The sequence below is a fragment of the Glycine soja genome, chromosome 9 (assembly GCF_004193775.1).
Source record: "Glycine soja cultivar W05 chromosome 9, ASM419377v2, whole genome shotgun sequence".
NCBI lineage: Eukaryota > Viridiplantae > Streptophyta > Magnoliopsida > Fabales > Fabaceae > Glycine > Glycine soja.
This window is the reverse complement of record NC_041010.1, coordinates 15,326,936-15,354,038: the sequence shown is the minus strand read 5'-3', so window position 1 is coordinate 15,354,038 and position 27,103 is coordinate 15,326,936. Positions and strand designations below refer to the sequence as shown.

Genomic DNA, 27,103 nt, shown 5'->3' with positions numbered 1-27,103 from the left:
AGTGAAGAGCCAGTTAGGACCTCCAAAGGGTCATCCAAGCCTTTATATAGGAAACTGTCTAGCTTGTTTTAAATTTCCTTTACCATCCATTGTCAAATCGCCTAGATATCTTTCTTTTTACCAATTAGTTTTTACCTTGTCTTGCACACCTCTTTTACTGTTTATTTTGGCTAGTTTCAAACATATTTTCTTTTACCTTTTGTTTTCAAACCCCCAACAAGAAAGAACCACAACTTAGGAACCAACATGAGTCTTCATTCTTCGTCTAGTGTTAATGGTGAGGGTTCTACTCCTAAGGACCCCTTGTATAGGATATTAGATGAGTTGAGATCCCTTAAGTTATGGAAAGAAAAACAAGAGAGAAAATAAAAGGGAAAAAAGTGGAAGAAATAAGTCAAGATGAAAGAGAGAAAATAAGAGAGGAAGAAAGAAGAAAAATAATGAAAGAAATGAAAAAAAAGAGAAACATGCCTCCTATTAGTCATTTCTCTTGCAAGAGTTTAAGTGAAAAAATTAGCGACTATTATGGAGGGTGGCATAGGTCACATGCTAAACATCACTCCCAAAAAAGAGAAAAGGATAGAAAGCCTCAAGAGGTTAACATTAGCCTCTCATATTTCCATGGAAAAGATAATGTTGAGGCCTACCTAGATTGGGAAATGAAGGTTGAACAATTCTTTTCTTTCCATCATATTAGTGAAGAGAGAAAAGTTCCATTGGCTACCCTTAGCTTTCAAGGGTATGCCCTCTATTGGTGGACTTCCCTTGTTAGGGAAAGAAGGATTCATGGGGATCCTCCAATAGAGTATTGGAATGATCTTAAGAGTGCCCTTAGGAAAAGGCACATTGCTTCCTACTATGAAAGGGAGCTTATGGACAAGCTCCAGAGGCATAGACAAGGGATTATGAGTGTCAAAGAATATAGGCAACAAATGGAACTACTCCTTTTAAGAGTTGGACTTAGGGAGGATGAAAGAACAAGCATTGCTAGGTTCCTAAGTAGTTTAAATATGGAAGTAAGAAACAAGGCTGAACTCCTTCCATATAGGGACCTAGATGAGCTAGTTCAACTTTGTATAAGGGTAGAGCAACAATTAAAGAGAAAGTCGTCTTCTAAAAACTCTACCTCTTACTCTTATACAAAGAAGGACCAAGCTCCAAGTGTGTTAGGAATACCACCTTCTAAGCCAAAGGATGATAAGGGTAAAAACATAGAGGAAATCACTCCAAGGCTAGTTCACAAGATAGAACTAGTAACATCAAGTGCTTCAAATGTATTGGGAAAGGCCATATTGCTTCTCAATGCCCCCACAATGAAAACCGTGATCATGAGGGGTCAAGACATCTATAGTAGCCAAGAGGAGGCTACTTCTTTTCCTTCCTCAAGTGGAAGTGAGGGTGAAGCCAAGGTTGATGAGCATATTGAAGAGGTTTACCCCGATGGAGAAGGTGATCTTCTAATAGTGAGAAGGCTCCTTGGGAGTCAATCTTGTGACCTAACCCAAACCCAAAGAGAGAGCATCTTTCATACAGGATGCAAGGTTTTAAACAAAAAAATTTCTCTCATTGTGGATAGTGGGTCTTGTTGTAATTGTTGTAGCACAAGGTTAGTATCCAAGTTGAGTCTCACTATCATTTCCCACCCTAAGCCTTACAAGCTTCAATGGCTCAATGAGCAATGGGAAATGATAGTCAATCAACAAATAAAGATACCCTTTTCTATAAGAGGCTATTGTGATAAAGTTTTATATGATATGATCCCTATGGAAGCAGGGCACATTTTGTTTGGTAGACCATGGAAATTTGACAAGAAAGCAATCCATAATGGTCTCACCAATGAAATAACCCTCACCTATGGAAGCAAAAAGTTCAAACTTGTTCCCTTTACACCTTCACAACTGGCCAGGGATCAAGTACAAATAAAATTCAAAAGGGATGAGCAAAAGAATAGAAAAAGAAAAGAAGAACAACCTTTAATGGTTAAGGAGGAGTGTAAGGAGGTAAGTGTCTACTCTAAGAGATTAGCTAAGAAGGAAAGTCATTTTGCAATAAAGACAAACATTAAAGAAACTTCATTTCTTAGACAACCTCCACATCTTCTCCTTTGTAAAAGGACACTTGTTAGCACTACCACACCTCTTGGGCTTGAGGTTATTCCTTAAGTAAAGGAGTTGTTGGATGAGGGTTTGGTTCATAAGAGCTTAAATCCTTGTGCTTTGTTGGTGTCCAAAATAGGTATTATTAGGCACCAAATCCCTAAAATAGGTGGTATGATAAATGTGTTGAGTGGTGTAACACTCTTTTGTAAAATCATCCATGCACTGAACATCTTCATGATTTGCGTACATAGGGACTCTTTAGGTAGGTTTGGTCTTATTTTTTGTCTCAATACAAACCTAGGTGCTCATATGGGACACCTTGGGTTTGTTGTACTTTTTGGTTGGAGTAATCAACATGAAAATACAAAAAAAAAGGTGTGTTTCATTGCATTACTTTCCCTAATTTTTTAAATAGTGATCAAAGGGTTCCAATGGACCCTAAGAGAATAAAGGTCCTTCCTAAATGGCCCACTCCACCAAGTATAATGGAAATTTGGGGCTTCCATGACTTAACAAACTTTTACAAAACGTTTGTCCCATATTTTTCTATACTTGTAGCACCGCTCATTGAGTTTGTGAGGAACCATGTTTCCTTATGGGAAAAAGCCCAGGAAATGGGGTTTTCAGACCTTACCTTACTCTAACATACCCAAGACCACTAATATATATGTTTTTATTCTTTTTACAAGTGTTGAGGGAAGAAGCCCAGAGTTTCAAGAACCTCTGGAATTGAGGTCAAATCCTTTTCAAGGGGGAGGGGGTGATGTAATCCTACCCCCTAAGGGCATTAGATAGATAACTCTACAAAGATTGGGCCAGAGATGCAGGAGAAGGACCTAAGATTCTCATGAGTCTTAGGGTAGATTATGGGCCCATGGGCTAAGTATGAGCCCACTTATCTTTGTACATATTAGATTAGGGTTTCATTATTTTTGGGCCTTGTATTTAGGACTACATAGTGTAGGGAGGGTACCCTAGTAATGTAAGATTTTTCAGCCCTTGTATTTTATGCCACCTAGACTAGTTTGTGTATTAGGAGTAGTTTTGTAATTTCACATGCATTAAGTGCACTATTTGATGTGTGTGTTGGGAAAGAAATTTAATTGAATTGGGAGAAGCCCATCCAATTAAATTTGACCAGCCTAAGGGGGAGGTGAGCATTTGCTTGCTACACCCCATTGCCACATCATATACTCACACTTTGTGCATGTCCTTCATGCTTCACATGTCTCATGACACCTAAGCACACTTAGTGGAGAATCTTGGACTTGATCTTGGATTAGTGGGTTGAACCATAGCTGAAATTCACTAATCATAATTAGTGAAATTTTGGCTCCAAATTTGGCTCCGCAAATTCAAATTCAAGTGAAATTTGAATAGAAATTCAAATTTCCCTCTAATTTTGAGTGACACTTAGGCTATAAATAAAGGCCTTGTGTGTGCATTTTTTCAAATTTTATCATTTGAGAAATTAAACTTCAAATTTCGTACCTCATTTGAGGCATAAATTTCGTGCCCACCCCCCCTCTCTCTCCCTCCACTCATCCTCTCCTACCTTGAAGCTCTTATCCATGGCTTCCTATGGTGGTGAGCTTGTTCTTGACTCATCTTCTCCTTGAAGTGGTGTCTCCAATCACCTTTCCTCCTTCTCCATTCTGCTACCATTGATCTTCAAGAAACAAAGGACTTTATTGATGAAGAAGATCGAAGGGCTACAAGCTCCACATGGAGCTACATCAACTCCAATGATGAAGAAGATCAAAGGCCTACCAGCTCTACATGGAGCTACATTACAAAGTCCCCGGCAACGGCGCCAAAAACATGTTAACTCCTTGGCAAGTATACCAATTTTTCCAAGTAGTATTTTAAAACTGTAAGGTCGAGTTCACAGGGACTTTGACTATACTCAAAGTTTGTATATGTTCAACTTTAAGCAATGAATGAATTAAATTTGATATTGGTCGAATAATTATATGGAATGTAAAATTGGACATAAATAAAGATAATTAAATAAAGTGTGTTAAAGAGACAGAAGAGAAACACTCTAAGGGTGAGTTGTCGGTTGAAGCAAAATTATAGAACATGTTGGGACTCGGCCTACCGAAACTACTCTTAACGCAACATTAAGGATTTTTCACTATTTATCATTATTATGATTATTACCTTCATCCGCTAACCTACCCTAACCAAGATCCCTCATATGAAAGAACCTAAATTAACTAATTTCACTCCTAATCCTTTAAGAGTTGCATCAAATAATTTGCTTTAAGAATAAAGATGCATAAATAAGGCTAAATAATACCATTCTATCCCTAGACATGGATTACCTAGATGCTCTTTTCAAGTTCTTAGGAGATAAATATTTTTTAATTCATAAACCCTATAACACTACATGAGCATGGGTGATCAAACCATAAACATGATATTAAGCATAGAAAAGAGACAATAATATCAAAATACATTAAATAGATAGTTAGAATCATTACATTAAGAGTGTTTGGTTGTTAAGCTCCCAACAATGGGTGGTTTAGCCTCTCATGACAATACAAAAAGGAAACAAGAGGTGTAGAAGAGAATGGAATAAAATGGAGAAAAGGATCCCCAAGTGAGTGGGTTTTCCCTCTTCTCTCGTGCCCTAGCTCCTCATTTGGTCCCAAAAACTACCTTTCTTCAAGTTTCTCCCTTTTTCCCCTTTAAAATGCAGCACAGACATGTTTTTTGACATTAACTGTGCACTAAGCCTACACGTGTGCGCTGAGCGCACATGCAAAGTCCAACTGGTATAAGTGATTGTGCACTAAGCCGCCAAATACACGCTAAGCCTAGCCTCTAGGTTGGTCCTCACACTGAGAAGTTGTTGACGTGCTAAGTGCACTGCTCCAGTTCTTCAACCCTCTTCCAGGCCTCCTACTGTGTAATTATACAAAAAAAAAAAAAAATACAACCTAAAACACTGTAAATTAACTAACTTTAGCATCTACTAGATAAAAACTCAGAAGAAGCTAAATTCCTAATGTTTTGACACAAAAAAAAAGCAATAAAAGAGGGGGAAATTAGATAATTGCTATGTGATTTAAATATTCATATTACGTATGTATATCAAAGTTAATCTAGTTATCTAATTCAACCTGAATTAGATTTTCAATAGGCAATGTGAGTTTTACAAGCAATTTCAAATTCTACCTAGAAAATGAAACTTAGGCACCCAACCCAGGGTCCTTAGTGAATCTAAGCCTAAGAGAAACCTACTCTTAGCTTCAAATTATAAACACCTATTCTAGCATGCACTAAAACGCTTGCACATGCAGTAACAATGTGTAAAAACCATATGAAACATAGTCAAGGAGAGATACAACCTTTACATTCAAATGCAAGAACAAAAGACTTGATTGAATGGACCTCTCTTTATCTCAAATGTGTTTGCAACTCAATAATCACATAACTTTCAGAGAAACTTTGCTAAGAAATCTCCAAGAACCAAAAACTAAAGTTTATGAGTTGTAAAAGTTTGTTCAAAGCTTGTTGAAAGTGAGAATACAAGGTGGGTATATATAGAGAAAACAATTATAACCACATGTAATCGATTAAATTGGCAATGTAATTGATTAGTTTGTGAAAGTAATCGATTAGTTTTCCCAATTAATCGATTAAAGTGTTTTTGCCTAATCCTAAAAAACATTCAAGAACAATGTAATCGATTACATTCTTGATTTAATCGATTAAAGTGTTCTTGATCACTTATTGGAAAACTTTCAAGAATGATGTAATCGATTACTATATCCTCATAGTCGATTAAACCAGAGACCCAAGAAAATAGACATGGTCTCAATATGAACTGTGTAATCAATTACAAATATATAGTAATCGATTAAACTAGAGCTATGATCTCTCTACAAAGTTCTCAAAGACTTATGTAATCGATTACACACAGTGGTAATCGATTAAACCAATGAATTATATAGCACAAAATATCTACCTAGTATAGGAAACTATCTTCCTACTTCTATATGATGATGCATGATGTACACACAAATAGACTAAGGATAATAAGCAACAACCAATACAAATGTCACTCAATAAGGAGTTGGGCATGCAAAAGTCAAAACACTTCTTAGTCTTGATCTTTATGTTGCTCCCCTATCTCTAACACCCATTGATATAAACATGGTTGCCAACAAAGTGAGTCCACGCCTACTGGTTTGGGATGCTGCCAAAAACAAGGGGTTCAAGCTATAATACAACAAAGAGATGCCCTTGATTAAGTATTTTTAGTTTAGTATTTTTCCATTCTTCTTAGCTTATTTGACTTTTATTTTCTCACCTTAACTCAGTTTTGGTCTTAGGCAAATGATTGGGCTTAATTGATAATTGTTGCTTATTTTTTTTTATTTTGTGCTTACTTGACTTATCTGTCTTGTGTAAGACTTATAGAACGCTACAGAATTGTAAATGGAGTATATGAGTAGTCCCTGGAAAATAAGGAAAAGAGATACATTTTTGTCAGAAATAAGCTTGGGCCAATTCTATCGTTTTGACGGCTATATTAGGCTTGGAAGTCAGAGCCTCTGCACTTGGATTTTCGATTTTGGGCTGCAAAATTGGGCTTTGTATTGTGTAATTAGCTTAATTAGATAGATTAGTTGGGCCTAATCAAGGTACATCCTTTACTTCTAATTATTCATAGTATATATTAGTGTAGTTAATTAGTTAGTTAGTTAGAAAGTTAGTTTCATTTTGTACAAAACAGAATTTACAAACTTTTTGTACTAGTTTTAAGATCAAACTATTTTCTCTTTTTTTCTTTCAATTGTTCTTCATCTTTCTTCCTCTCTTCAACTCCATTCTTCCTTTTTCTTGCTTAAATTTTTTTGTTCTTCCACTGGTGATGACTATGGAAGGCTAAACAATCAATTAATCCAAGGATCCAATCCAAGTAAGGAGGAATTTGAGTTCTGGTTTAGTATTTCAAATTTTGTGTGAATGTTCATCTTCTTCTTCAATCCTATTTTTGATTTTCATGATTATGAATGAGCTTAGGATTGGAAACGAATCAGGTTATGGATTCATTTCCTAATTCAAATCAAATCACAGACTGATTGGATGATATTTCAATCTGATTTGTGATCTCAATGAATTTAGGGATTAATTCAATTGAACTACCTCTAATGACATTGACTAAACTTTCACAATATGATCATTATCTTTAGAACTGTGATAATTTGAATTGCTTGGATTTGGTGAACTGGATTGATGCTATTAAAATTGTTTCATATTCTGCTTTCAAAACTCTATTTCTATTTTAGATTTTGCACTTTTGTTTCTATGTTTTTGCATTTCTTTCAATTGCCTGCAAATTGTTTGTTGAAATACCCCTGCTGTTTATAAATGGATTGAAGTCGGAACCAAATTGGATTGTATCTCTGAGTCGACCTAGGTTATTCATGTAATGCAGAATTAATCCTAGTTTTATTTGTTTTGGAACGATTTGGCAATCTTTATCAGCCCTCAAGAAAAATGAAGGTGGAGATTTTCAACTTCCCTTGCAATTGGAGCTTATTGTTCAGTGGGAAGAAGCTAGTTCGCTTTCCTTATGCTTATGATGCTAGGACCTTCTAGAATCAAACTATGTGGATGGACTTTCAAAAAGCCTCCACTTTTGATTATGATGGAAGTGACAATGTTGAGCATCGCGACGTCGATCAAGTGTTATGTCTTGTTAGGAAGTACCAATTTGATGATGCTTGTGTTTACTTCACAAACGATGCTAACAGTTACTCGTTTATTCAATGACTCCTCAAACTTCCTATTGTTCAATATGAAGACACTTATAATCTAAAGAAAATGACTGAAGACCAAATGCTAGCTCATGTGACTCAGTTCCATGAAGCTCGGCAAAAGAGAAAGGCTGAAGAAGAAGAAATTGTTGTTGTTACTATGAAAGATGTTGCCTCAATCCAAGCTGAAGCATTTGCTAAAGTTGTGGACGAAACCATTGTATGTGGGGTCATCATTGATCTTACCAACACTGGTGTCATGAACGAAACTCCTAAAGCATCTAATGCAACCATAGCTTATGAAGTTGAACACAATGTTATAGAACCTGCATCCAAGCAGTCAATAACTTCAAATGAGGCTACTTCTAGAGACAAGGGCGAACCTGATGTTGTCATTGTCTACTCCACCAACTCAGGTCCTACTCCTCTGAACTATGCACAACCCACCACTGCTACTAGGGATCAAGTGCAAGATATGATAGGGCAAGTGATAAGCATCAAATTTATTGAATTTTCATATGCATTTTGTGATGTTTATTTGGCATTTTAGTTAACTTTAGGCCTTGTTTTGAATCAAATTAGATTTAAATTCAATTTTTACTTTGTCTTAGGTAGAATTTATGTTTTAGTTATTTTTAATGAATTTTTTATAGTCTTTCAGCAAAAATAGATCATTCTAACCAAAGCTCTAAAGGCCCAAAATTAGCATAAAGTTTTGAAAGGAGAAATTGCAAAAATTAAAGATAAAAGCTAGGAAAACCAAGAGCAAGATATTTTTCAAGGATAGATCAATTAAAGAAGAAGATAATTACTTGAATTAATTAGAGATATTGTTTGTTAGTAATTTCTTGTGATTATCTCCTTAATTAAACCTAGCTATAATTCTACAAATAAGAGGCTAGACATTCATGGTAACAGTGTAGAAGTCACAAGCAGTTCTTAGAATTATATTTTAGAATTCCACCTACTAGACGCCTCCATTATTCCATTAGACACTCTAGGATTCGTTGTATTATTTTCATGAGTGTAATTTCTTCCACCTAGGAAAGGAAAGGGTGAACCTTGTTTCGCTTTAATTCTATCAATTCAATACTTTATCTTGAGTTTTTTTTATTTGATTGATCATTTTATAGATGAATTCAGAAATTGACTTGCGCTTTGGCGAGCCTTGTTGAAACCCGAACATGAATCAAGTACTTAATTGAGATTATCTCTAAGAATAGAATAATCTTGGTTAAGTCTCACTAATTCTCCACCATTAATGTTGATTGCTTGTGTCGGTATATCTAAGGGATTGGGACAAGTAATTTAGAACCTGCGACCATGCGGAGTTGGGGTGGAATTACATTAGTAATTGGGGATGACCAAGAGAGATGAGTAGAGAATTGTGAACGTAATGGATCCAGCGAATTTCAAGTCTAAACCTATACATTCATTCATCAAGATCGACGTCACCATCCAAGTCTAATATTTTGATCTTTACTTAATTATTTTATTCATTTAATTTTTATTGTAATTTATTTTATGTATTTATTTTGTGACAATCACAAAACAAAAATACAAAAATTCAATTCTTAGTTAAATAATTACATGAAATCCCTCTTTTATTCCTTTGGGAGACGACCAGGACGATAGTTCAATTGATGCATCATGCTTAGGTTACACTTGGTTTATAAGTTGAATTTGAATCTAACATTAAATAAAATCCTAACAAGTTTTTTGCATCATAGCCGGAGAATAAATAGATTTTTTTTTATTAAGAACTTGTAAATATTTGTAAATAGACTAATAAATGATTATAAATAGTTATAGATGATTGTAAACTGATTTTAATGTGTGTAGATAGATTAATAGATAATAATTAGAGTAAAGAGAGTATGTGTATATATTTTAGATTAGATTTAGGTAGTTAGTTATAGGTTAGATGATAAATATCTCTTATCTTCTGAAATTAAAAATTCAAATATGTAGCATATCTGTAAGATTTGATTGATATCTCACTCCTATTTAAAATTTTAATTTCAATTTTATCTTGTAAATATATTACCTAACTGATTATTTCAGATTTTTATATTTACTAACATATCTTTTATAATTATCTTGTAAATATTTTTAGCATTTAATTTCCCCTTCCATAATTAGTCATAATAGTATGTATAATTTTAATTTAGTTGATAGATTTATCTCTAAACGGTCATATTTCTACTTAGTAGAATATACCTTTATGGATAAAAGGAAAATAAATTAATCTAAACAACACAGAAACCGATATATCCAATCCAGAAGGAACGAAGTTAAAAGGGAAAAAAATGTGAATGAAAAAGTAACATTTTTATCTTAGTTTTTAAGACAACAAAAAATGCAAGGGTTTCAAGAGATAGATAATAGAGGGATTCAGCAGTATCCGAATATTAATTACGGAAATAAAAAAAACCAATCATCAAAAAATAATTATCTTTACCATTATGCTTTAACAGATATTTTATCAATCAAAAATAAAAATCATTTACGATCCTTTTGTTTGCTTTGCTAAAGATGTAGACACGAAAGCTTCAGGGGATGCTTCGTGAGTCTCACGCTAGAGCATCCAACCTCACAGCTATTTTAATTCTTACTTTCGTCGTTTGTTGTAATATTTTGGTGACAAGGGCATCACATCACTAAATTCAAGTTCTAATTAGTTACCTAGTATTTTTTGTTGTTTGGATAGGATGACAAAGTAATACGCAAGAACCACTCCAAGGTCAAGAAAATAAATAACAAATGCAGGGACCGTGAGGGTACATGACAATCTGTCAATATTCAACAACAAATTAACATGGAATGACTCCACCAAAACAATAATTTATGCATACTATAAATTATCAGTCAACATCACAACAAGGTAAATGGGAATTTGAATTTGTCAACACGGTAAGACAGTACATGTATCGTGGTAAATCACATAATTTTAACCAAGCAAACAATGGAGTGATATAGACATATGAAGCTATTTTATCCTATCCAACAGTCTCCATGTCGGAACAGGATTCAAGTGAGCACGCTGCATAATGAAAGACTTGGAAGCTTGATTACAATATGGTACAACACTGATTGGTTTTCTTGGCCTGTTTGTAGAACATCTGTTTCAAACGCCAGCATCAAGTTAGTGAACAAATAAAATTCCATTAATGGTTAACAGAAAGTGATCTTCCAGAAAACCAGCCAAATATGGTGTATCAAAACAAGTCATACTTCATAGCAAATTAGCAATACTAGAAATATTGATTGGGCAACCAAAAACTGACAAATTATAAAGAGTAAAACACCGTATTTGTTTCTGATAGATTTGAGGTCGGTCACCACAAAGATGACATTTTCAAATTATACCAAAAAACATTATTTTTGGCTTGAAAGAAGTGTCATCAATTTACTCTTTTTTAACCTCAATGTCCCTGAAAATTAAAGTAATTGACATTTCAATATTTTAGGAAAGAAAATGGATTTCTATCTTTCAAGGACCAAAGTGACCAATCTCAAATCTTTCGGGACCAAAATAGTGTTTCATTCAATAATTAAATATCAAAATAAATAACAAAAAGGAAAACATTGAAATAATTAGAAGCATAAATAATGGACACAACTTTGCAAGTTTACTAGAGTATATACCACCTATGCAAGAAAAGATTGAAACCAAAGGCAAGAAAGGCATGGAATAAATAAAGAACCTACAGAATTTCAATTTTTATTTAGTATTTCATATTGGCAAAAAAAATGGGAAAATAAAAAACATACAATGTAATAGAGTGTAATATAATTATACATAAGAACAAGTGAGGAAGTAAAACTTCAATCAACGATAGTGTTGACTTAGTTAAATAGATATCGAATATTGATTATGAGTCAATACCCATGACCCTCCCCAAGAGTATCCTTCCTCTTAATCATGTATACTACTTAATAATCATCACACAGACATGACAATAGTTTAAGAGTTAAGACAAAAAATGTGGAGTCCTGAGCAATATTTATAACACCATAACCTTACCAGTGGTAGTAATCTATTATTAGCAGTTTAGAGGAAAGCACATTATGAGGTATATAGACTCAAAAACCCAATAGCACAGATGTATATTGTACAAAACAAAGTCCCAAATTGGCAATGTTAAAATGTTATCACAGGTGGTTCATAAATCATTTTGTATGATCACCAAAACAAAAGCATAGCTAAAAGTTTTGCAACAAGCAAAGAGACATTAATCACAAAAACTACACAAAACATTCATCATGCATGCTCAATTATGTGACCGTAACCACACTTTAGTAACTGAAAAAAGAGTAACGCAAATAATAGATGTCTGACTGTGAGTATACTAGTTCCAAATGCAAAGTTGTATAAAGGATGTTTAGGTGTACCTGCGAAGCGGCACTCAGATCAGAACTCTTCTCAACTAAACTATCCAGCTTCTCCCCTCTAGCTAGCACACTATCAATAGTTTTATGCTGTTTATAAACAGAAAGACATCATAAGGTGAAAAAAATCTACACACCAGAAAACCAGAGAACCTAAACAAGCCAATTGTGTAGGAAGAAATGAACAAAACCCGTCAACCAGCATAGAATGGACAAATCAAGACTACCACAATTAATGTAACATAACCAAGTACATCAATAAGAAACAGCAACAAATCTGGAAAAAAAAAACTAATAGCTACAAAATTATTGATGACTCGTGGACAGACATAATGTAAAATCTAGGATATCATACCACAACGCTAGAAAAGGATAAATTTGCAATGGTACGTTACATTTGGCTTCACAGGAGTGAAGCTTGACTTGCATGCTGCTGGGATTGTCATCAAAGTGTGTGTTTGAATCGGTGGTGAGTTGAACTCACCATGAGTTTTGGAAGCAACAAATTGTTGCTTTTGTGATGAACTCACCGTGATTTTTTCTATTTTTTGCTTCCAAAAATCATGGTGAGTTCAAGTCACCACTAATCCAACCACACACTACAACTAAATGTATTTTTATACCAATGCAAACTTCTCAAACAGACATTTAGTTTAAAAAATTACCAGCATATAACCATTGCGTTTAAAATTGAACAACTACATGGCACAGAATGTCTTAAAGAGAAGTAACTTTAGAAGACAAAAGATGAAGGGAACCCATATACTGTTTTGCAAATATGAAGTATTGTGTTCTTACAAGGATGATTTTGGTTTCATCCAACTCTCTCTGGATTTTCATCAACTTGTCTGCCTCTGCAGGATCCTGAAGATTTGACAGGAACAGATAAAGGGGTTTGAGTCATACTTGTGTAAAAAGGTTAGCAGAATGTAACACAATTTAGAAAATCAAACAATTGTTTTGCCAGACAACATAAAAAGGGGTATTTATATGCCTGGAATTTTGCCAGAGCTTCATTCAAATAGGGCCATGGTTGAGTACTGTCTTCCTGAGCATTTCTCCATGACTCGCCAAAGTTTTTTTGATATTCATCTATTACCTGCATGACAACGTATTTTGTTACCGTCTAATAAAACATTAGCATGCATTAGACTAAGACTATCTGATACAACACAGCTATTCTAATCTGACAAATGATTACTGTCAATTATTTCAATTACTTCCGAGTTTCATAAGACCAAAAGGCAAATATGTGACTTGCTTAGCGCAATACTTAACCCTCCTTTGTCTGCCATCAAGCCCATGGAAACTTGCATGCAATCATTCTATAGACATGGAATTCTCACTAAAACAAGACACTTGAGCTTACAAAACATAGTTACATAGTACATAGTACACTATTGACTACTCTGTTGTACAGGTCCGGATATGGGTATGAGTAATTGTTATTTTACCATGTGTAATATGTGGTGCATGGGGGATATACACACCTGGTATGTTCATATGCACTTTAATATAAATAGTAACATTTAAAATTACATCATAATATCATATATTTTCCTAATTTAAATTTTTTAAAATAATAAATATTTTTGCAAGTGTTACAAATTATGAATTACAAATAAATAAAAATTGGGCTAATTAAGTTTTTAGTCCTCAAACTATAGGGGTTTTGAATTTTTGACCCCTAAACTATTTTTTTAAATTATTTGGTCCTTAAACAATTTTTCGTTATTATAAATATTATCTACCGTTAATAATCTCTATTAAGTACTAAGTTGTCTACAAGTGGTCATGAATATCACCATAAATTGTAGATGAGGTGGATGAATTGCCGCTCCGTGGCCCAGATCTCCTCATGGGTAGTTGTTGTACGTTCATGGGTGCTTGGAACGTTAGAGTTCAACAATGGCTCTTCTATTTCCCTTTTGCATTTTAATAACATAATATGCTAATTATTTACCTAAATATAATAAAACTTACGCGACATATATGTGGCATACACGTGACATTTAATCTATCTTGTTTCATGACACTTCATCACTTAATGGAAGACATTAATGGTAGGGACTATTTTTAATAATGAAAAATTCTTTAGGGACCAAATTTTAAAAAAAAAATAGTTTAGGGACCAAAAATTCAAAACCCCATAATTTGAGGACTAAAAACTTAATTGACCCATAAAAATTTAACATTTTTTTTTATTTGTGTTTTTATTTATTATTATTATCTTTTTCTTTTCTTTTTTCTGCGGACTTTCCCTTCCCAACCAACATCTCTATTAATTACAGCCTTCTTTCTTCACTATACACTTACACTAGTTGATATAACCCATGTAGTCAAACTCTCAAGTACCAAGGGGGTCTAGCTCAGTAGGTTGAGCAACGTGTGTGAACTGTTGCAAATCCCTTGGAACCTATCTTGGATTCCTACTGTTAAAAAAAAATCGCAAGTTAACTCATACACTATTACGAATTTATGATTTTAGGTAAAGAAAATGAGTTAACTCACTGTCAAACTATTTCTAAATGAACTCATTAAACTCATGTGAACTTACATAAACTCAAGTCAACAAATCAACAAATCAAGAAGCAAGTCACTGAGATTGAAATCAGATGTACTTTAGCCCCTAAATGACCCCACATTGACAGTGTTTTATGTTGCTAATGCATTGTTTTTGAAGCCAACATAAATGTAACACTTAGGGATCAAATGATTTAAATTATAATTAGCTCTTTTTTGAGTTGAGTCTACCGAAGCTCCCAGTTTATGTAGGCTCTCAAGTTTGGCAAGCTTAGATATAACTGATTCCAAGCTATTTTTTCATTAATGACTGCATTTATTTCCTCCCCCCACCCACCACATAGACCTGACCTATCCTAATATTTCTCACCTCCCTGGTCCTTTCATCTTCCATATTTCTTCTTTGCAGCAAAAAAATATAGATGATTCAGTCGCAGCTTTTTTTGTAAGGAACTGAATCGTTACTTTACACGATCATGCCAAGATAGTAAACAATGATAAAATGAGGAAAAGAAAACAAGAGTTGAGCCTCTTCCAAGAGAATCTCCATAAAATTAAATAGATAGAACACAAAATTACACAACTATAGCATCCTAAGCAATACCAGAGGCATAATAGAGTTATTCTATCATGCACCCTCATAACCAATATCTTCCTAATTTTTCACAACAATGAAAAAAGTTCCTTATAGACACAAAGGAAGCAACAAAATTCCATGAATACAAATATACAATATAGCACTGAACCAATAAACGGTTATCTGAGTCTCACCTGATTGAGAAGAGAAAACGCACTCCGAATCGGGTAATGATCATCCATAAATCCCAACGCGCAAAGACCATTCCTGTTGTATGTGTGCACCTTGTACTCTGCAAACATAAAATAAATAAATAAATAAGTTTTCAAACTTACACAATTTTGCAACAAAAAGAAATCGAACCGGCAAAACCAAGATATCAAAACGGTTATATTATTATTATTATTATTATTATTATTATCATCATCCCAACTTTCAAACAATTTATGATTTCTATTACAACCCAACACAAAAGTAAGAAACCAATGCGGATCAACCAAAACCATAGGAAAATAACCCAACAAGCAGTCAAAAGAAACCCTAAAAGAAGGACCTTCGTGTTGTACGGATTGGCGTTGGCCCTGAGGAGTGCGACTGGCGACTGTACGACCAACGAAAACGATGAATTCCTTAACGCTGGAACGCTGGAAGTAGCCGAAGTGGCTGACATCGGAAGCGTTTGCCAGAATCACCGGATCGGATCCCTCGCCCGTGCATTTAAGCACCAACAACGCCGTGATCTTCATCCTTTCCCTCTCTAAATTCTCTCCTTCTCTCGAATTTGATTTGCCTTTTTTTATTCGCTCTCCCTTCGCAGTCGGTGAGAAATGCTAAAGACCACGACGCTATCAGGCGATCTAATTAAAAACGCAACAGTTGGCAACCACTTTATAAAAGGCTTTTCCTTCCAAATTTGCCCTTCTCACTTAGCTTTTCTATCCAATTTTACCCCTTTTTCACTAGTCTACCACACACTCCTCTCCCCCTTCGTTTCTCACACGCACGCGCACCCCTTCGACATCGGCTGAAGAAACCAAATCAATCAAAGCCTAATGGATCATTTTTGCATCCTACGACATCGATCAAAAGTTATGTTGTTATAATGTGTTGTTGTTCCTAATGAATTTTTGTTGATAATGTTGCATTCATAAATAAACTTCAGAATCAACATTTAAGAAACCCAATGTTCCTCCGCCTGCATCTGTCGCCGCCGCTCTGGATCCGTTAGCCAAAGCACCGCTGCCAGCGCCGCCACGAACCCTCGCAATCGTAGTCCAGGTCGCCGGAAAACATCCGTGTAGCCCCCTTTATTTTCCCTTTCCTCTATCTCGCTTCGCCGCTGCTCACGCCACCACTCGCACCGCCTCATCACCGCCGCTCGCACCACCGCCGCCATCCCTTCTTTCCGCTCATATCTCTTTCCCCTTTCTTTGCTCGTTGGAGGTGTCAAAGTTTAGGGTTGGTGGCGCCGCACAAAAGCAAAAGGAGTAAAAAAAAAAAATGGTTAGACAGTAGCTTCCAAGAGAGAGGGAGAGAGAGAGTTGCTCGGGTAAATTTGAAACAAAAAAAAAAATTACAAGTTAAATGAAATGAATTAGTAGGTGTCAAGTTTTAAAGGTTTCGAAGTTCGAAGGATCAGTCGGCTAAACTTTTTTGGTGGATCATTTCTCGTGTAATAACGGGGAAATGAGGAATTAAGCGAGGAGCGAAGTGTGATCAGCAGTAGAGTATACGAGGGAACGCAAAACCGCTCGTGATGCGAAGGAAGGTAGAATGAATTTGGTTGTGTGTTGTATTGAGACTATACTTGGATCCATCAAGGATTTGGCTCTTCAGAAATAATGAAACCGTAATGAAATATTGGTTTAAGAGTGATTTGTTGATTTACATCTTAATAAATGATTTTTTTAGTTTTTATAATTTTTATTTTTTTTTAATCTTTATAGTTTGAAATTAGTTTTTTTAGTTTATATATTTTATATTTTAATTTTATTTTAGTCCTTATCATTAAAATATGAGTAATATTATCAATTATAATTAACTATAAAAATATTATCAAATAATTTGTAATTAATTTATCATAAGATAATTTGTAATAAAACATAATTGATAATTTATAACTAATTTATAACTAATTATTTTTATATATTTTTTTTTAATAAGGATTAAAAGGTAAATAAAATACGAAACTAAAATATCACTCTCAAACTATAGGAACTAAAAGAAAATTAAAATATAAAATATAAAGACTAAAAAGATCACTTTTAGACTATAAAAACTAAAAGAGGATTAAAATGTAAATTATTGGACTAAAAAAATCACTTTCAAGCTATAGAGACTAAAAGGTACGAAACTATAGGGATCAAATGAGTAATTTGACCTAAAATATTATATAAAAGAAATACATTTTGACACTTGTTTTTTGTGTACATTTTTGTTTAACATCATTTTATTTTTTAGTAATTACATAAACGCACTTAATTTATCCAATTATTTTGGGGGGAAAATTGTTTAATAGATAAATAAATGACAAATAAAAGGACGTAACCGCACCTTTTCTGATTCTGTCTCCCTCACTCTCAAGTTTCAGTTTTCCCAAGTTGTGTAGGCTCTTAAGGTCAGTTTTAAGATTGGCATTTCATTCCATGATTCTACATTTTACTCGGCTATCATTTTCCTTAATCAATCTATTCCTTCTAATTTAGAATGCTTTTATTTGTTCAAAAGTTTTAAATTATCCTTCTTCTTTTAACTTTAGATTTTACATTTATTAAGTACAACATTTTGGCATTTTTTTCAATAACAACCATTGATGTAGGATCACTGTCCAAAATACTCCATTTTTATTCTTTAGATTTCTTTAGTTTTTCTACCAGTCTCACTAAATTTTAGTTACTTAAATTTCATCATCTTTTATTTTACTTCCACTTATATGGTTTCATTTGTATACTTGTAATTTTTTATGTGTGTAGATACAATGTTGAGTTAGAAAAGAGGATGATGATTCAACATTATTTATCTCCCATTTTGTACTAACTTGATATGTTCTCACATTTTACTGCTCAAACAAACACTTTTTTACTTTAGGAATAATTGTGCATGATGGTGCGAAAAAGAGTGGATGCACATGTTTTAAGAAGATATGTTAGAAGAAGGTTCATTTGACTCAACTTAGGTATAATGCACATGTTTCTTTATTTTCTTCTGATTTTCATTTTATTTTTTTGGTGTTTTCAATAATTTATGCTATGCTCCAATGGTATGGTGGACACATATGATTCATATTATAAAGTAGCCTTTTCTATTAAATATAAATAGTTGCATACTCACAAGCAATATTGTTGGTTGGAGAGGAACGAAGGGCAAGAGGGGATATGATTTGAAAATTTTGTGGCGACAAAAGTAATTGTACATGTTGCATCCTACATTACTTGTGGCATCTTTTTCTATGAATTGATGACTTTGGTGTAATTAAGTATATCAAATGTTCAATTCATAAAAATGTGTCCGACTAAATGTTAGTAAGTTCATTTATTTTAAGTGGAATGATATTTTGTATAATTTATAAAATGATTAGGCTCGACACTTTTCAGTGTGAAATTGTTCACATAATATACACTTATATATTGTGACATTTTTATTTAGATGTTTAGAAATTTTGAAATTAATATTTCACGTATATTTTTTTTATTACGTGAATATATATTATGTATTTGGAGAGATATTTAAATTAATCTATAATTCATTGTTGGTATTGATTTGTGAAATATCACATATATTGATGTGTCAATTTTGATTGGTGATTTCTTTGAGGCTGCAAAAATTTAATGCAAACATAATGTTAAATGTTAATATACACAATGCAAAATAAATTTAATGCACACACACACTTCATATTTTTATGGTTAAATACTATAACATGATAATAAAAATCATATTATCAGCAACCAATCGATATAAATTATTTGAATTTTTCAAATATTTAATAAAATGTATTTATTTCATAAATTTAAGAGCCAATAAATTAATTTTTTTTTCAAATATCTGGTTTTTAGAAAAACATAAAATTTTAAAATATCTGGCTTTTTATAATACATATAATTAATAGAGATTTTAGATATGTGCTTAAACTGTAAAATAAAAGCATTAAAATTATATTTTAAATTAATATTACATTATTGATTATTTTATTTTAATTTTTAAAGTTTCAAAAGTAAGAATTATTATCATTATTATTGTTATTATAATTTTTTTATAGCATTGTTACTAAAATATTAAAAAAGATTAATGGTCATCTCTCTTTTTTAATATTTTAAATACTATAAAAAAATAATACATTAGCATTTGTTTGAAAAATATATTTATATTTAGTATTTAAAATATACTGTAATTACATTTATCAACCTTTTACTATATCAAGAAAACATATAATTACAATAATAGTTTAAAATATTCTTTTAAAATTATTTATCACTTCATGATTATATGTAAGGATACATAATATTGATTTTAAGATAATTTTAAAAGGTTTTGAATTTTATTTTATAATAAATTTTAAGTAATATATTAAATATAATTATATTAAAATTAAAAAATTGATTTATTAAAATTGTAACTGAACCTATGCTATCTTTAAAAAGAAATATTTAACCTAATTAAATTTACTATAATTTTTTTTCTCTAAGTTGTAATATTTATGAAATAGCTATATGAAATATATAAATTCAAAAAGAGTGTAAGTATGCTAAATATGAATATATAATTATTTAATTTTGAGTTTATTTTTTGAGATATTATGTTAATATAGTTTCAGTTACAATTTTAACAAATCAAGATTTATATTATTTTTTCATAATTAATTTTATATGTATTTATTATAAAAATAAAGATTTATATTAAATTTGTTTGAATAGCACGTGTTTTTTATATTCAAAATCCATATTTTTTAATTACTTTAAAATATTTTTTTAATCAATTTAAAGATATTAATTTGAATTTTTTAATATTGTTGAAGTTTTGAGTTCGTTAACGTCATCGTGGCATAAATTTAAACATTATTATTATTATTATTATTATTATTATTATTATTATTATTATTATTATTATTATTATTATTATTATTATTATTATTATTATTCACACAATAATTATATTATCATTTCTTGTTATTTTTAAAATTATTTATGAATAAGGATTATAATTCTAGTTTTAACGTAAGTAGGATTTTTCAATGTGAAACTCTATTTATATTATCAATATTATTATTATTCAGAAAAAATGTATACTAATAATTAATTTTTAATGTGAATACTTATCTGTTACAAATTTAATTCTGTCCAAAACAAAATTGTTACAAGTTTAATTATGGTTTAAAAATACTTTTGAAATATATTTAATACCTTTTTATAAGAAAAAACCATTTAATACTTGACTGTTATAAATTTAAGTGATATTTTTAAAAAAAAATATTTAAACCATTGCTTAATTATTTTTAATAGCAAATTAATTTATCAATTTAACAATTATATAACCTCAATTTTAAATGTTATAAGGTTTAATGACCTCTTTATTTGAGAAAATAAATTAAGGGTGCACATTTTTTGACGGATCATATACGTATGTTTTGAACAAATTAAATAATCAAACAATAAAAAATATTTTTTAAACTTTATTAAAAAGATAAGTTTTAGGTAAAGAATATTGATTCTAATATGAAATGAATATTTAAATATACTTCACCTAAAAAATAAGTATTCATAATTTTAAAATTATACTTAGTTGGTGAAATTATTTAAACTAAAAAAAAGTAGAAGAGAAGAAACATGTTGATGCAATTCTACTCCCAAGGGTACTGCATAAAAGACTCTAAGAAGATTAGCTCAGATATACACGAGAAGGCCCTAGGATTCTCATGAGCCGTAGGATAGATTTTGAGCGCATTGACTAATTATGAACCCACTTTCCTTTGTAAACATTAGAATATGTATTCCTTCTTTTGGGCCTTATACTTTGGTCATTTTAGTTAAGGGCACCCTACCCTACAAGTTAAGGGTACCCTAGTAGTATAGGGTTTTAGCCTTGTATTTCAGGATATTTTGAGTAGTCTTTGTAGTAGAGAATTTTTTATATTTTCATGTATTTTGGCATGGGGTGGGCTTAGCTATTGGAGGGGTGTGTAGTTTTCCCCCTCTAGCTTCTCAAGGAATATGCTAAGATGTCTTTGACATACTCTTGGTTTGGCATATTCTTGTGACATATTCATTTCCCATGTGCTAGAGTCACACCTTTCATTCTTGTGGCATCTAAAGAGAATATGCTAAGATGCCTTTGACATATTCTTAGAATATTCCTCTTAGATTCACATGAAATGTAAATGAAATTCACATTTCATTTAGTTAGTGACCTAGGCTATAAATAAAAACATGTGTAACATTTGTCACAATTTTGATGAATGAGAGTGTTGTGAGACATACTTCAAAGTTCAACTTCTCTCCCTTTCTTCCTTCAATTTTGCATGCCACTTTCTCTTTCTCCCTCGTTCTCTTCCTCCATTGAAGTTTCCTCTCTAAGCTTCTTATCCAAGACACTTTCTTGGTGTTGAAGCTTATGTGGAAGCAAAGCTTCCAAGCTTATTTTGATGATGCCAAAGTCTCAAGTCAAGAATCAAGATTCAAGCAAATTTCAAGAATCAAAGAGTCATTCAATCAATAATCAAGATTCAAGTGAAGATTTAAGAGAAGACTCAAGATATACAAGAACCTCAAGAAAAGCATCACGATAAGTATAAAAAGAATTTTTCAAAGAAAAGATTGAATAACACAATTTGTCCAAAAGAATTTTTCAAAGAAAAATCTTATACCAGAGTTTTTACTCTCTGGTAATCGATTACCATAAGGCAGTAATTGATTACCCGAAGCCCAAAACAGTTTTATAACTGTTTTACAAAGTAGTAATCGATTACCATGGACATGTAATCGATTACCAATGTTTTTGAACATTGAATTTCAAATCTCAAGAGTCACAACTTGTGACAAAATATTTTCAAAATAGTGTAAGCGATTACACAATATTTGTAATCGATTACCAGTGGTTTTTGAATGTTGGATTTCAAACCTCAACATGAAGAGTCACAACTTTTGATAAAATAAACTGTGTAATCGATTACACCATAATGGTAATCGATTACCAGTGACTGGTTTTGAAAAAGAGTCACAACTTTTAAAGTGACTGGTTTTGAAAAATTACCAAGAGTCACGACTTTTAAAGTGACTGGTTTTGAAAAATTGCCAAGAGTCACAACTTTTAAATTGACTGGTTTTTGAAGAAATTGCCAAGAGTCACAACTTTTTTAAAGTGACTGGTTTTGAAGAAATTGCCAAAAGTCACAACTTTTAACATGGTTTCTTCAAGAGCCATCAAATGACTATAAATATATGGCCATGACACGAAATTCAAAACACTGATTAACACAGATTTCTCAACTTCTTTCTAAGAGCTTTTTGTTCAACACTTGCTTTGTCAAGAAAAGTTCATTGGGCAAAAACTTGTACTATTCTATTTTCTTCCTCTCCTCCATTCTTACAAAAAGCTTTTCAAGAGACCTACTCTTGTTGACTGTTTTCAAGAGAATGTCTTCTTGGTTGCAAACACTAAACACAAGGGACCAACGTTTCTTGGGTTCATTGCAAGAAGTAGGATTTGCTTCTTGGTTGATCACTGGACACAAAAGACCAACATCTTTTGGGTTCATTACAAGAAGTGGGTATAAATTCTTGGTTTTTATCACTAGACACAAGGGACCAACATTCCTTGGGGTTCATTGCAAGAAGTGGGAATAACTTCTTGGTTGTAATCAATGAACACAAAGGAGGGAAATCCTTTGTGGTTCATTGCTTGTAAAGGATTTTACAAGGATAGTGAAAATCTCAAGTGGGTTGCTTGGAGACTAGACGTAGGCACGGGTTATGGCCGAACCAGTATAAATTCGGTTTTGCATTCTCTCTTTCCTTAATCTCTTTTACTTTCTGTTGTGTTTATATTTCTTTAAGTTTACTTCTCCTTATTTGTTATTCGAGTAACTTACAATTAAAGAAATAATTGAATATAGGGAATATCTAAGAAAGAGAAATTTTCAATTAGGATAGTCAACAAAATCTTAATTCAACCCCCCCTTCTTAAAATTTCTGAGGCCACTTGTCCAATAAGTGGTATTAGAGCAGGTTTCTTGTAGATACCACTTGTCCAATAGCTTCTACTTCCATGGCTTATTCCCTAGTGGATGACACCTTATCTCTCATTTTCTCCTTTATCTTTCGCTGCAACTTAATGGATAAAAATCACCATTGAAGGACCTTAGTGAAACTCAAAGATCTAGCCTCCATAGAAGCTTCTTAAGTAAGCTTCCATCAAGTGGTATCAGAGCACAAAAGCTTCAAGTAGGTGCTCCTTAAACCTCCATTAATTTTTAGCTTTACCTTCTCCTCAATTGTTGTTTCTTCATTTTTCTCCATGTATCTCCTCACATGTCTTGTTCTAAATATTTTTAACATGATTTTTTTAGAATTTCCACTGATTAAACTTGCTATAGAAGCTAGATTTGATTTCCTATGGTTCATATTTCTTGTTCTTGTTCTTGAACCATGAATTATGTTGAGTTTAGGTTCCTTTGAGTTTTGTCTTGCTATTTTTCATTGGTGGCTGAAACTTAAACCATAAAATTCTTACAAAAACATTAAAGTAGAAGAAAACCTCAAAAATCTAGAGTGACATGTTCACCTATTGTAGTTTTGTCATAGAAGTCATGTCTAGTCATGAAACTTGTCACATGATATTCCTTATGTTGTGTTGAATTTTATTTTTCTTCTTTCTTTGTCTAACTCATTTGTTCATGAGTGTATGAAATTTTTTAGCCTATTATTTGATTTGATTCAAATCTTGCATGTTAATTAGTCCTTAACATGTTCATGTATAATTCTTAGAGAGTCTTTGATTGTGAACCTTTTCTTGAACTTTTAGGTTTCCTTATGATTGTGTCTATTGTGAATTTGAGTTTTGGTGATTGAATTGTTGGCTGAAATTTTGATCCTAAGTGTATACTGAACTCCTAAAATTGTGGTAAACAAGCCTAGTGAGTTTAACATACATAGGAATGTTTAAAGTAAGCCTAAGGCAATCAATATACCATGCTTAAAAATTCGAAGTCTGAAAATCGCTGGTGTTGGCATCTAGAACATATGAACTTGTAAAAATTACTGGGAATTGCTCACTATGAATTTTGAGCTAAAACTTTTACTAAATTTTCTAGACATTTTAAAAAAAAGTTAGAAAAAAAGAACCAAGTGATTTGAATAAAAGGAAAAAATAAGAAAAATTATACAAGTTGGCAGAAAAATCAGTGTCCATGAAGAATAAAAAAAAGTAAAAAGGAAGTGTGCTTGTTGTTTTGGCTCAAATTTTGTTCTATAAATAGTGATTATTTTATACCAATCTTAGTTTTGAAATTTAAATTGAAAAGTAGTGTGAAAACAAATGCCAAAACTAGAGGTTTCTTGAGTCTTTTTTTTTATAGTTTTTTTACTCTACTCTAGAGTCATTTTAGGTTTCTCTTTGAGTCCTAGCTTGATTTTATGTGTTTTTCATTTCTTTAATTGTTGAATAATCCTTGAAAATTTGTCTTGTTAAAACTCTATTGGTTTAGCTTTCATTTCATTTTTGGTTTTTGGTTATTGCTTGTCTCTTTGTTTCCTTGTTTGTGAGTTGCCATATAGGGAATTGGAAAGGAGGATTGATACCATCCATTGAAGAATTGAGTCAAGAAGCAAGGGGCCAACCACCTTAAGAGCTATTGGACTAAGAAGCACTCAAAATTGAGTGAAACACCAAAGAGAGAACAACCACCGAAATTTAGGACTTTTTGTAACTTTGTAATTGACAATTTACTTACCTTTATTGCTTTCAAATTTTGTAACAAAAAGGTCTTTCATTGGAAGTGTGTTGGGAGCCTCCAATAGGTTACCAAACTTTCATTTGTGTGTAATAATTTTAGGCAAGTTTCCCTTAGGATAGTGAGTGTTTTGTTGGGAACCTTAGATGTAGTCATCCAAACACTCTTAGGATCCGCCTAGTTTACATTTCTTGCACTTTAATTTCTTGCTTACTTTCATAACTTATTTTCTTTACTAGTCACGCCTAGTTTATCTTGTTATTGCATAATAATTTCTTCGTGCTTATCACAATTATCTAAAGTTCTTTTGGAACCCTAGCTTTTACCTTTTTGCAAACCCCCAACAAGAAAGAACCATAACTTAGGAACCAACATGAGTCATCATTCATCTAGTGTTAATGGCGAGGGTACTAGTCATAAGGACCTTCTATCTAGAATCTTAGATGAGTTGAGTTCCCTCAAGTTATGGAAAGAAAAAATAGAAAGAAAAGAAAAAGGAAAAGAGAGGGTAAAAAAAAATTAAGATGAGAGGGAACAAATAAGGGAAGAAGAAAGAAGGAAAATACTAAAAGAGTTAAGAAAATAAAAATGTCTCCTATAGTAGTCATAACTCTTGCAAGAGCCTAAGTGAAGAACTTCATGACTATTATGAAGGAAGACATAGGTCACATCTTAGACCTCACTTCCATAGGAGAGAAAAGGAAAGAAAGCCTCAAGAGGCTAACATTAACCTACCATACATCCATGGAAGGACAATGTAGAGGCTTACTTAGATTGGGAAATAACGGTAGAGTAATAATAACTTAAAAGGAAGTCTACTTCAAAATCTTATGGCTCTCACTCTTATCCAAAGAAAGAACAATGTCAAGACATCTTAGGGGTGACACCTTCTAAGCCCAAAGATTATAAGGGGAAGACAATAGAAAAATAACCCCGTAAGGCTAGTATGCAAGAGAAGACTAGCTCTATAAATTACTTTAAATGTCTTGGAAGATGACACATTACTTCTCAATGTCCCACCAAGAAAACCATGATTATGAGGGGCCAAGACATTTATAATAGCCAAGAGGAAGGATAACCTTTAATGGTTAAGGAGGAGTGTAAGGAGGTAAGTGTCTCCTCCAAGAGGTTAGCTAAGAAGGAAAATTATTTTGCAATAAAGACAAACATTAAAGAAACTTCCCTTCTTAAACAACCTCCACATCTTCTCCTTTGTAGAAGGACACTTGTTAACACTGCCACACCTCTTAGGCTTGAGGTTATTCCTCTAATAAATGAGTTGTTGGATGAGGGTTTCGTTTGTAAGAGCTTAAATCCTTGTGCTTTGTTGGTGCCCAAAATAGATATTATTAGGCACCAAATCCCTAAAATAGGTAATATGATGAATATGTTGAGTGGTGCAACCCTCTTTTGTAAAATCACTCATGCACCTAACATCTTCATGATTCGTGTACACATGAACTCATTAGGTAGGTTTGTTCTTATTTCTGGTTTCAATACAAATCCCGATGCTCATATGGGACTCCTTAGGTTTATCATACTTTTTTGTAGGAATAATCAACAAGAAAATACAGAAAAAGGTATGTTTTATTGTATTACTTTCCTTAATTTTTTAAATAGTGATCAAGGGGTTCCCACAGATCCTAAGAGAAATTTGGCCCACTCCACCAAGTATAAGGGAAATTTAGGGCTTCCATGACTTAACAAACTTTTACAAAAAGTTTGTCCCATATTTTTCTATACTTGTAGCACCACTTATTGAGTTGGTGAGGAACCATGTTCCCTCATGGGAAGA

General features: G+C 32.6%; 1 protein-coding gene across 1 annotated transcript; it reads right to left on the bottom strand.

Annotated features, from left to right (window-relative positions):
• Positions 1–10,596: 10,596 nt before the first annotated feature.
• Positions 10,597–17,134, bottom strand: LOC114367889 (VAMP-like protein YKT61). Its single transcript, XM_028325131.1, has 6 exons — positions 15,919–17,134; positions 15,560–15,657; positions 13,260–13,364; positions 13,064–13,129; positions 12,269–12,355; positions 10,597–10,995 (listed from the first exon to the last, which is right to left on the bottom strand). The coding sequence occupies exons 1-6, from the start codon at positions 16,109–16,111 to the stop codon at positions 10,945–10,947; spliced, it is 600 nt and encodes a 199-aa protein (XP_028180932.1). The 5' UTR covers positions 16,112–17,134; the 3' UTR covers positions 10,597–10,944.
• Between the last annotated feature and the right edge of the window lie 9,969 nt (positions 17,135–27,103).

Bases quoted from the DNA above. Each gene is read 5' to 3' on its own strand.
- LOC114367889 (XM_028325131.1), bottom strand. From the start codon at position 16,111: ATGAAGATCACGGCGTTGTTGGTGCTTAAATGCACGGGCGAGGGATCC. The intron at 13,130-13,259 runs GCATATAAATAC...TCAAATCTTCAG, and splicing joins AAGCTCTGGCAAAATTCCAG to GATCCTGCAGAGGCAGACAA. The intron at 12,356-13,063 runs GTAAGAACACAA...GTTTATAAACAG, and splicing joins ATGAAACCAAAATCATCCTT to CATAAAACTATTGATAGTGT.